At 39.4% G+C, this 12,846-nt stretch overlaps 1 protein-coding gene across 1 annotated transcript; it reads left to right on the forward strand.

Annotated features, from left to right (window-relative positions):
* Positions 1–932: 932 nt before the first annotated feature.
* Positions 933–7,306, forward strand: LOC124042557 (TRAF family member-associated NF-kappa-B activator-like). The gene is given in 9 exon segments (XM_046360700.1): positions 933–1,091; positions 2,265–2,428; positions 2,771–2,882; positions 3,152–3,261; positions 4,261–4,334; positions 4,421–4,539; positions 5,121–5,419; positions 5,421–5,522; positions 6,831–7,306. Coding segments are annotated over 8 exon segments (1,107 nt in total). The 5' UTR covers positions 933–1,091; positions 2,265–2,329; the 3' UTR covers positions 7,023–7,306.
* Positions 7,307–12,846: the final 5,540 nt, after the last annotated feature.

Raw genomic sequence — 12,846 nt, forward strand, 5'->3', positions numbered from 1 at the left:
AGCTTTTATTATTTTTCTGGATCCATTCATATCAAGTCGACTGCCTACCTCTACACATTGCTGTATATAAAAAACACGACTTTACCTGAAAGACTGTTGTTCAGTGCCTTCCTGTGATCTCTCTTGGCCACTGGACTGTCTCACAGAATGACTTTTTTTGGACTGTTTTGACAGTGCCTTAAGGAAATCCCTTAATAAAGATGATCATGGTGAGATATATTATTCTTCAATACAGAATGTATTTGAAGGCAACTAGCTGCCCTCTGTTGGTCACTATTGGACTTGGCACTGTCCCATTTTCCTTTTGCAGTTATGCACAAATTAACTTATTCAATGAATGTGTGAAACAGCAAAATACTCATGAGTTATGATTGCATTAATACATGTTAATAAATGTGTAATTGCATATTGTGGGGGGAAAAAAGGCCTACAGCTGGATGCTGATATATTTTTATGCAATGAAAGCAGATTATTTGCTGTAGGCTGCGGTACACAGTGCCATGCCCCCACCTTTCTGTCCGAATCATTAAAAATAACACTATAAAGTTTACTAAATCAATAGTGCTTAGTGATATGGTCATATGAATATCTCAGCTAGTGATACTTCTTTTTTTGCAAAGAGCAACATGTCTATTTTAATATTTTACTATACATGTTATCTATCAAGTGGTCACAATTTAAGCAAAACACCTTTTACACTAATGAGGCTGAAATGTTGGTTTCTGCTGAATTTAGCTAAGTTCAACAGTGTGAGAAAACAGAGAAATCAGAGAAGATGACAAAAAAAATCAACACGTACATTTCTGACACTTTGTTTTATCTGACTACTCTTTACATGCAGCAAGAAGAACCCTCAACTTGCTAAACACCCAGCAAGAACTCACTACCTCAAAGATGATTGGTCAGTCAAGCAAGGCGGAAGTCTACTAGGCTCGGGGATTCCCCGAGGGAAGTTCCCCAAGCGTTATAATGCATGTACAATGAACATTTGTACGAAATACACCACTCCCGCACGTAGTAAATGTAGGCCACCTGAAGAATAAGAACTTGTCGAAGTATCAAAACAATAATTTGGACATATTCAAATGAAGGTAAGATACTGCAGTTATACAGTCAGATACGAAAGTCGAGGCGAGCTCAACGAGTGTCTGGTTAGGTATTAAACGTACTCAACTATTCAACTACTCGATACTGTACCGGACCGATTTTGTACACTCGCCAATGAAGGTCGACGTTATAGGATGTAGCCAGTTCGTGCTACTATGTATAACTATTAGGTTGCTTCAGGCTAGTATATGACTTCGTAGTATCATGCAATTTGGTATGCAATCAGTTACATACAGTGACTACTATTGTGCTGTCTTAAACGGGTGTTTATTAAAATAAATGACTAGATGGAGAATTGGATTAGCTGTGTGTTCAAATGATGTAACCAATCATATCAGAGTAGCACCATGCTCAGTTCACTATCATAAGTCTGAAAATAATATATTCAGGACACCCAGAAAAGCAACGGCTTTTATAAGTATTAGATCTGTCATAGCTTCCCATTTTAGGTCATTGGCTGTTGACTTTATCATCTTAGTAGCTTAATGTATTGATCGTGGCATAATATAACGTTTTTGAAAGAAGAGATAGGCTGTTTGTTTTTGTTCATTAGCTATCATTAATAATGCGTAACCACATTGAGGTGTGTTTACCCAAAATATATGCCATTGTAATTAATTAAATCTATTAACATCTTCTGTGCACAGTGAATATCTCATATTTTCCGCACATTTGTTTATTACAGTGATTGCAGGCATTTCTCACGAATGACCAAAGATTAATTGACTAGTAACAAACCATGGCATTCAATAATGTAAATTCATGTATTGGTACACAGCACTGTACTTGTTTAAAAAAAAAAGACAAATATTAAATTTCACATCAGTGTCAATTGATTTAATCAGTTTATGTTTTTTATTCCCAACAGTTTCTTTTCTGTACATATTTTGGATGTTTTTTTGTTTTCATTAAGAAGCTGTTTTTACCGAGGACACTTGTATAATCAACCAGAAATGTTGATCTTTTGAGTTTCTAAAATGAGCAAGGACAGGTGATAAAGAGAAGTACGCACTGGCCCCAGTGTCATGGTGAGAGAGGATGACATGGCTTTTTCCGTTTTATTCAGGTGTTTGTCCAAGTTATGTGATGCATAGGACCTTCTTACAGCAAATGATGTGATGGTGTGCTTTAAAGCTGTATTGTGCCCCTAAACTTAGGTTGTGTGATATGTTGCGCCAGGCCCCATGACTGCTGTGTCAGTGATGATTGTGGAGCACACAGCATGGAGAGGAATATTGGAGATCAGCTCAACAAGGCCTATGAAGCTTACCGCCAGGCCTCTATCGAGAGAGACAGCGCCAAAAAGGAACTACAGCAGATGGTATTATACCTTATGCACAGTGATAAAAAACAAACGGTCAGTTTCCCGGAAAGCCTAGTCCTGGACTCTAAATGTATTTTAATGGATAGTCCCCACTGAATGTACATTTTATTCCAGGACTAGACTTAATCTGGGTCTGGGAATCCGGCCCCAACTCTTCTAATTCACTTATGAGACTTGAACTCCGTCCAGTGAGATGTGGTATAGCTTTCCATACATTGCTTCGATATAATGCAATACATGATCATTGCATAGTAACAAACTATAAAGGATACAAAAGGCTAGCTACCAGTAAGTGATGCCGTTCACGATTCATATGTAACGGACGTTTTACATTTGCAGAAGGTAAATTATGAACAGCACACTCAGGAACTTCAGAAACAGATAGAAGACCAGCAGCAGTTGATTTTGAAACTCAAAGCTCAGTTGATTTCAGCAACTAAGCAACCCTCAGGTAAGTGACAAGCATAGTTGTTTTCTTAATAGAATTGTTTGCATGATGACATTTTCTGACATATTCTATACCTCACAGTTCATCTCCAGTGAAAGAAACGAGATGCCTACATTGGGAACATCTAGGCATACCGTTGCATTGTCTATTCCCCGGGAGATCAATTGTGCTGTAATAAATATTATTGTTGTTTCAGGACATTGCAAATGAGATTTCCTGTGTTGACTAAGTAGTTAGGTTATGTTATATTTCCTCTCTTATTTGATTCTTAGGAGAGGTCATAGGTGAGGCTGCACCTAGAAAACAGGAAGAAGAATCCTTGTCTCCTTCCAAACATCTCTTTGACAACCCAGGAAGCTCCTTGAGGAAGATTCATTACTTGGTAGATATGTTTAACACAATCAAACAATCCACACAAGATTAGAGTTAGATCTTGTTTATTTATGTTTACAAATAGGATGTAGATGCAAGGACGTGTTGGGGTGCAAACATGACATCCCCATTGGCTGCCTCGAAACATTTTTCTCTCAAATCTCTCAAAAAAATCTCAATATCTTCTCTCACACATACACACGCACACACACATACGTTATTGTTCATAAATCATACATTTGCTTGTAGATACTGTTCTGTATCTTCAAACCCTGATAGCTGTATCAGAGCTCAATGTACAATACAATAGATCCACTTCCTGTGACATAGGCCATCATTCATCTGGTTGCATTTCTGTAATACATTTATTGCTGGATAACATCAATGTTTTCAAAAAAATATGAATTCGTAATATTGTAATATTATCAAAACTCCTCATTGGGGTTCATTTTAAAAGCATGAACACGCAAATGCTATATTTTATCAACAGGTGGCGCTAGAGGATAGCATCACCAACCCTCAGGGTCTGAGGCCATTTCTTTTTCATTTTACCTTTATTTAAATAGGAAAGTCAGTTAAGGACAAATTCTTATTTCCAATGATGGCCTAGGGACAGGTAACTGCCTTGTTCAGGGGCAGAACGACAGATTTTTATGTCGTCAGCTCGGGGATTCAAGCTCGCAACCTTTACGAATACCAGTCCAACGCTCTAACCACTAGGCTGCCTGCCGCCCCATAGTCATCAGCTTCATAGAACTGCCAGCTTTATTGTTGAGAAGTAATTCCCTAATAACTGAGATCACAAGGCGTCACCCATGATTATTTGGTTAGAATGTATAATTGTCATAATTATTGTTACAATATATTACTTTTATGACATTAATATTTAGATTTATGAAATGATCACATTATGCAGAAAACAATACCATTTTAGTATTCAATTTGGATAGTGTAAGGCTGATATTTCCTGCAGTGTAAGTCCTCAATGCCGTGTGTGTCTGTTTTTCAGAAGGAAAATATGGAAACTGCTGTGATTGTGTCATCTTCACCACACACAGCACCAGTAGCCAGCAGTTTTGAGACGTATGTGCATTAGTATGTGCGTCTTTTCTTCATAAAAATAAATAAATGAAAAGCAGTTATTTTACTTGCATTTCTTTGTCTCTCAGTAAAGATGTTCTTGAAGTATATCAAGCTCTCCGGGGGAAATTCCAGCAGATACGCACATTAACCCAGAGACAAAAAGATCACCTGAAAAAAATCTACAGAGGAAATGACATTGCAAATGGTAATATTAAAGTCTGCACAATAGTCATTTGGAATTTGCTTATTATTACAGCACTGTTGAAAGGAACCCAAGGCCTGAACTGATGTACTCTAATTTGATTACAATAGAGAAAATATGTTGAGCTACAATTGCTTTGGATATGTCATAACACGATATTAGTAATTATATATGTCAGCTTTAGCTTTGTTCCTATACACAATTAGATATCAACACCGTAAGCAGAACCGTACATTAATGCCTTGTTGGCCTATTTAACCATGGACCTCCACCTGTGTGGAAATAGAATGAGCAGATAAATATGTTGAATTATTCCACAGACACATGCTGTGATGTAGCGCTGGTTAGTTATGTAATGATGGGAATGAAAAAAACTACAATCATATTATACTTACCGTGTGTATTTATACTTGTTGAAAATAAAAGTGAAAATGTTCTTTACATTACTCATTATTACTTGATTATTCATCATTACTTGAACTAATCGCTACTCAATGGGAAAACTTCATATCTAACTGTCGTAAGTGACTGTCGATATGTTACAGAAACAGTATGATGAAAGCATTGTGTTTGACATTCGACAGAGCAGCAGTTCTCCATGCCCATTCAATGTACAGACGTGGCCGTGGAGCAGGCGGAGAGGCCCTTCCCTTCAGCTTTGAGGCCAGGGGTCGACCTCCAGCACCCGCCCATGTCCCTGGAATCCCGCGGTGCCAGCCCAGGGGACACGAACCAAGTGGACTCTTTCACCACATTCAGCATCAAGTTTCCCCCCTCCACAGACAGTGAATACGAGTTCCTGAACAGCGCTCTGGAAAAACGCATTGACCTGTCCCTGCCAAGGGCAACAGTCAGCACTGTCCCTGCCGTCATAGAGGTAACCGTCTATGGAGCTGGCCATCCCATTCCTGTATCCTACCTCTGTCTCTCACCCTCCCTCCCCCTCCGTGTCGCTCTCACACAAGAGTGTGCGTGGACACCAGCAGGTGAGGTTCACAGGAAATGCTCATTCCTTTATTTGCAGGTAAAAGTAGGAAACTCTCAACTACTGATTTTTTTTTCTGGCAAACAAATGGGAGAGAGAAAGCGTATAAATAGTACAAGGCAACCTCACACATCGACACAAGTGTGGCAAGTCTCTGAAAGTTGTTAATCATAATAAGCTATGATAGGCCTATGTGTACAACAATGCTTGTTACATAGTTATTACAAATGATCATAAAACACCAATTGTTTTAGATGATAATGCTTTCATGCCATTCAGTTTTGTATTTGGTTATACAAGTCTATGTTGATCTCAGAACCAAAGGAATGTATATTTTATGATTACCAGTATCAGTACAACTGCTCACACCTGTGAGGTTGTGAATGCAGAATGATAGAGGCAGTATTGCTTTTTTATTTATTTCAAATTGATCTTACCTTACGTAGTATTCTTTAGAATTTTCGGAAGGTCATCTGACCTTTATTGAGTATTATTTAAGACCATGCTTTTGGTTAGAAAATACACCGAATGACCTCCTGAGGGGCACAGTGGTCTAAGGCACTTTGCAGTGCTAGCTCTGCCACTAGAGAGTCTGGGTTCGAGTCCAAGCTCTGTCGCAGCCGGCCACGACCGGTAGACCCATGGGGCGTCGTACAATTGGTCGTGCGGGTTACGGGAGGGTTTGGCCGGCAGGGATGTCCTTGTCCCATCGCGCACTAGCAACTTCTGTGGCGAGCCGGTCGCCAGGTGTACAGTGTTTCATCCGTACACCTGGATAACACGATGAGACAAGACTGTAACTACCAATTGGATACCACGAAATTGTGGAGAAAAGAAAAAATATTAACAGATAGAAAAATATACAATAAATGTCATTAATAAAAATAACAACAACATAAAAGAAAATACACCAAAGAAATACACCTTTGTTGAGACGTGTAGCTGTTGTATGGTAAATAGTGGTAGAACACCCACACTGATGGTAGATTTGATTTTGCTATTAGATCATGTCATTGATTGGATTTCTCAGTTTCTAACTTACCATGAATGCCAGAAACGAATAACTATTCAATCCTACTGTAGCAAATATACAGCATTACAATAGTACAAGTCGTGGGCAGGAACTATGGAGGTTGAGAAAGCGGGTTCAAGTTGGACAATGCTTTGCTTGTATTCCCCCGGAGCAACAGATCTTTCCTCAGTGAAAGACCCAAGCACATGGCCTACCGTGCTGTAAGTGGGTGAGTGTAAGCAATGCTAAGTGTATGAATTCTAGAGTATAAAGTGGTGTGTTTGTCCTTCCATGTAGCCCCTGTGGCGCCCTGAGCTTTGCGACGCTACTACAGCAACAGCAGCGCAGGCCGTGAGTGCGGAACAGCAACAACAGATGAACAACAACAGCCCTGATATATGTACCTACTGCAACGCGGTAGTTCCCGAAGAGCACATGAACAGCCACCTTTTTACTCATTGCCAGAGGGAGAGTGAAGCCAGCAATTGACACTAGCAGACATTGGCTGCCCAGTACAACACCTCTAGGGTTGATTCATGGTTAATTCATGTCTTTGTTTCCACACCATGAATAACACGCGCTCTGCTGTATGTCACATGACACTGGCGTTTTGGGACTTGAATCCACTCTCAAACATTTATTTAATTTGTAAGAGGTTAATGGTACATTTGACAGTTTTTGTCTTAAGATATTACTTGGAAATTGCACGTCGATTTATGAAATGATTTTGTACAGTATCGGTCTGAGTGTAATAAAGCAAACATTTAATCTTGGTTTTTCACACATTATTGAATATGTTTTTTGATTATACACAAGGATTTTAATGGCATGCATGGTGCAAGTATATTGACATGCAGTGTGTACATGTAGGCCTACATTTGTCCCCCAAAGCTGTAACAAATTGATACTGTATGTATTTTCAGGGGAACATTCACTGAGATCTTTGAAGAAGCATCCACTTTGATTCTCCAAGTGGATCTGGAAATGTGTGAGTCATGCAAATTACAAGTATAGAAAAATGTGTGGTTATTTTATGGCATGTAGTAATATTTCAATCCAAGATACATATGCCAGCATAATGTTTTGCTAATCAATTTATAGTGATGATTTCTGTCTAAATGATTATGCTGTGCACATGTTGGTTTGTGAAATACTGGTCACAGGCGTTTTTATTAAAAGTAGGCTATACATAAATACTAATAGGCTAAATTAGCTTTTGTAATTGGTAGCAGCTGCATGGTATGCTTAGTGCAGAATATGAAATAATTCCATTTAATTGAAACAATGTTATAATTTATAACACCATATGGTCATTGAAAGCAGATTTGTGCAGGTAAACAGGTTAATTAAACTGTGTGTTACTCCGCATGATATCAGGTACCGGTTCAGTTCTTCAATTACATGACAAATTATCTTGCAATTTGTAGATCAATGTTTTTATCCTTGACAATATTAGTCTTATACATCTTCAGACGATAGGTGGTACTTTATTAACAGATGAATAGACGCATGAACGTGATTTAGCACTCCCCTGCTCCCCTTTTATGGGTTGGTTGACATGAATACATTTTACATTTGATACTCTTTAATTTTATAGTCTTTACTTATATCTCATCAGCTTGTAAAAGTGTGCCTATACACAAGATGTTAACAACACAGTTGATTTTCACGAAACTTTTAGCCTCTTGGATACATGCTTAGAAAAAAGGGTTCCCAAAACCTAAAAGGGTTCTTCAGCTGTCCCCATAGGAGGACCATTTTTGGTTCCAGGTAGAACCCATTTTTGGTTCCAGGTAGAACCCTGTTTAGGTTCCATGTAGAACCCCCTGGAAAAGGTCACACATAGAACCCAAAAAGGGTTCTACCTGGAATCAAAAGGGGTTCTTCAAAGGGTTCTCCTTTGGGGGCAGCTGAAGAACCCTTTTAGGTTCTAGTTAGCACTTTTTTTTCTAAGAGTGTACAAATAGCGTTTGACTTCGGCAATATTTATTCACAGCTTTGCAAACAATTGTAGTCATTTTTACTATGTTGTGTGATGATGTCTTAGTGAAGTAGGGAAAATACGTGTATTAAAGCATTTGTGTGCAGTGAGGACCTTGCAGCCCTTCGGATATGGGCTAGTAACACTTGTGCTGTCTAGATGAGCTGGTGTGAAGACTGCAAACAGGGTCTGTTATTAATCCCATTTTACATGCTTTACTTGACACTGGTGGATACTTCATAGCAATTTAATATATTTTACATTATTTTGAATCATATTGAGTCGAGTCTGAAGGATTTGATAATCACAGAATATGGCCTTTGCTTTATCACTGACATTATTGCCTGATTTATATATATACTTCACCAAAGGTTCTGTTCAAATCTTCTGTGATGGAGGAGCAACCAAAAGTGAGCAGGAGTTGATATCAAAAGAAAGAGCAGAGCCTATTCGTCCTCTTTGACATATGCTAATAGATTATTATAATAATTTGTTGCTGTTCACGTGGACAAGGGGAGAGGAAGACATTAGTACCACACAAATACAACAACAATACATTATCTTAGAGGGTGAAATAGATGAAACAACATGTCCTTGTGCTGTATTTACAAAGCTGAATATTACATTTTAGTCATGTACAATGTGCCAAGCATAATGTGCTATGCCTAACTTGGATGAACATAAATTGCAGAATTTTCACATCAAATTATGGACAGTGAAAGATAGAGAATTTATTCAGAAAAATGTAGCAAATACAAATAACCCATCTCCCTAATGATGCTGCCTTGTAAATCTGTGAAGAGTTGAACACAGTGCAGACTGTATGGTTCTCTCTCTGGAATCATCGACAGATGCTTGCACATAATTATGTTGTCACTGCTTGTTATTTGGAAGAGGGAAGCTGCACTGACAGCTAGGTCTATGATTTTTTGATTTTTTTTTTTGATATGTTTACTCACTTGTTAATAAAGCAATGTGGACAGCTAGCTAAGGACGCTGACTTTAGCTCTTGGGAGCCCATTGTATGCCCACCTTGAGGGGAACAGCTTGTGTACCTAACCTGGGCCAGCTTGTTGTTCCATGTGAGCTGTGATGGCTGTGGCAGGTACGTTTGGAGGGAACATAGGAGGAAATATTTTAAAAAAAATTGAAGAGGAGGAGGATGAAGATGGATATGGATCGAGAGGGAGAAGCAGCAGGCTGATTACGAGGTGTCAAAATTGCCAGGAGCAAAAAGGTGAAAGCAATCAGGGGTGAGAAGAGTGCAGCATTCGTGAGGGGCAACTAATTATCCATCTCATTTGTGGAGAGCAGCATTTGAGGCAGCGCTAGCCCGCTGAATGGTGACAGATTGGTGCGGAGGAGAGGGGAGGTGTTAGAACAATGGAGCCCAGCTCACAATCATTACTGCATGCTAATCAGGAGTGCTGCTGCACCGCCATTCTGAGCTGTACAGAGTTCAGGGATAAATAGGAAGTCACCAGTTTCAGGGGACTTCAGTCAATTCCAACTGGAGGAGAGAAGGGGGGGGGGCATATTTGTTCTGGCACCAGTTCTGCCAGCCAATGAATAAGCCAAAAGGTCCTCCTAGACAGCAAGTGGCCTGTATCACCACATCTCTGTATTCTAACCAACTTAGAAAAGGAATCTGCAGATTGTACATCTGAAGTTTTTTTTAAAATCATTCAACTATGAAACTAATATAACTTGAACGAGTGATTTCTATGATCACAGTGATCATTGTAGCATCAGCGGTTCATTTTTGTTGTTGTAAATGATTCGCTTCCGTTGACAATAGCTGCTATTGAAATGGAACTGCTAATGCGTGTGTTCTTTTAGATTGTATGATACATCTTGACTCCATATGCAATTCTATAATCGCTGAGATTTTCATAATTACTAAAGGAATTGCTCTAGTGGCAGACTTACAGTACATAGTGTTTAGAGTAAGGTATACTTACAGCACATCGTGTTTAGAGTAAGGTATACTATATGCAATACACTGTCATGACATTACTCAAGGGCTATCGCGCCTGCTATATTGGGGTGGAATGTACACCAAGCTTGAAGCAAAGACAACATGGCCCTAGTGAGAACACTTGTTAATCTCTCAACAGATTCAACACATCACAATCACTGTACCGTACTGCTTACCAGATCATCTGAAGAAAAAAAATAGAAAATGTTTGTTAGATAGAAAAGAAAGACAGATTCTAGAATTTGTATGTAGTGTTAATTAACAGGAAGTTTGAACAACCCTTTTACTTACCACCAACATTTGGGAAGTCGAACTAGTAGACTGCTGCATTGTTTACAATGGCTTCTTTCTCTGGCTTTTTCTTATTTACAGACATAGACAGACCCACCAGGTTGGAAATGCTATGACTCAGACAGGTGCAAATGTGTTCCTACTGCTTTTAGTGCAAGGTAAAAAGCAAACCTTCTTCGTGCTGAACATCATTCTACGATATTCTACAGGTAACACATAATGTGATCTTCAAAGGCCTGGCCTGCTAGTTTTGGAATAATCCGTTTGATTCTTTGTATAATCTCTTATTCATTTTCTTCTTCATTTTTAAATCTTGTGTGCTGTTTGCAAAAAAAAAAAAAAAAAAGCCTTCAGTCTAGATGCCTGTTTACACATGCCCAGCCAGTGTAATAAGACCACCTGGCCGGAACGGCGTCTCAACATCAACGTCATGCAAACATTTAACAACTCATGAAAGAACCATATTCAGTTATCTGCGGGCTGGTCACAATGTCACTTTGGACTGCCAAATCTCCTGGCATAGTGAACTCAAAGTATCACCTCGCAGTTTTCATGCCCTGGGCTGAGCTGCATCTTGCTCCTTGTTTCTAAGTTACCCGTGTCAGATGAAATGTGTTGAAGCCATTGTTGCTTTTGGAAAGTCTCAGAACGGGCCCCTCTCTCCGTGAAGTGTTTGTTTCGGGTGCTGATTTGAGAGCCCTGATTTCTGGAGAACAAATTTGGCAGTCACAGCAAGTGATGACAAGAGGCAGTGGTGAGATCGCACCCAGAACCCCAAAGGAGCCACCCGTTTCAGGGGACCTGGAGGCTGGATATGTACACTGTTCGCAGAGATAGTGGTCAATGTGAGTTTGATAATGTCCTTGTCTGATACATTTTTCAAACATATTAACAGTTCCAAGAAATGTGACCCTTATTGACATGGTGTTGAGTGGGCCTCATACAGTAACATCTCATGGCTGTGTTTTAGAAGGATTATCATGAGCCTAATTGCGGAATTGTTGGTAGATAGCCATTTCTTGGCTTGCATTATGGTTGTGAGATTGAAAGATGTAGCCTACAAGAAATTCCTCATCTTTCGATGGCCCTTGGTTTCATCGATGTAGATTGTTTTTCACCATAAAACATAGGGGCGGGTTGGAGCTTGGGGGGGGGGGGGATAAAATGAATAAACTTGCATTTCAAGGGTTAAGGCAGCATGAAAGAATCCATTCTCGGTTTAATGACCTAGCCTTGCTGGGCGAGGGCGACAGGGAACATGCTCTTGACTTTTACTGAATTTGCCAATTAACACCTCCAATAACAGGCTGCCTCTGAACATCACCAATGCTGGGAGGAGGAGCAACTCACATGCACTTTGTTTTCATCCTTTTGATCTTGTTATTTTTAGGGACTAGAAATTCGGCATGTAATAACGAATAATCATTTGCCAACACCAATTATCCTTCTTTTGTAGATCCTTTCCGCCAAGCTATCTTTGTATTAACTGTCATGACGAACCTGCCATTTGTTGATGAGATCTTCAGGAATTGACTATCAGACTGGTAATATTGGAAATGCTGTCTTTTTTCATGTGCCATATGAATCCTTATGCATTTCCTGGACATTCTATTTTCGCACTTGCCCATATGGCCATGTTCAGCTCCAGTTAGAACAACCACTTTGGTTTCAGATACACTGCTGCTCTGTAATTATGTATTATTTAATTGTTGTTTTACATAGAGATAAAGAAATTAACCATCTGAGTCTCACTATTCTTTTGATTTCTATGTCAGAAAATCCAGGCTCTTCTTTTTGGATGAAGTATCCATTCTACTCCACCCCTTACGTTTCACACGTTTATCAGCCTTACAAACAACACTCGTATAGGTGTGAATTTCCAAGCCCCTGGTGAAAATCACAGTGGGCACTCCTTTGTTTTCCTCCGAGTCCCTCTGCAGGTAGAGGGCCCTTTGCTTTCAGCCTGTAATGATGGCGGCAAAAAAAAAACAGAACAGAAACACCTTTGTCTATGTGTAAGGTGGACATCCTCACACCAGCTACTGGCCTAATGAACGAAAACC

This window comes from Oncorhynchus gorbuscha, linkage group LG01 (genome assembly GCF_021184085.1).
Source record: "Oncorhynchus gorbuscha isolate QuinsamMale2020 ecotype Even-year linkage group LG01, OgorEven_v1.0, whole genome shotgun sequence".
Taxonomy (NCBI): Eukaryota; Metazoa; Chordata; class Actinopteri; order Salmoniformes; family Salmonidae; genus Oncorhynchus; species Oncorhynchus gorbuscha.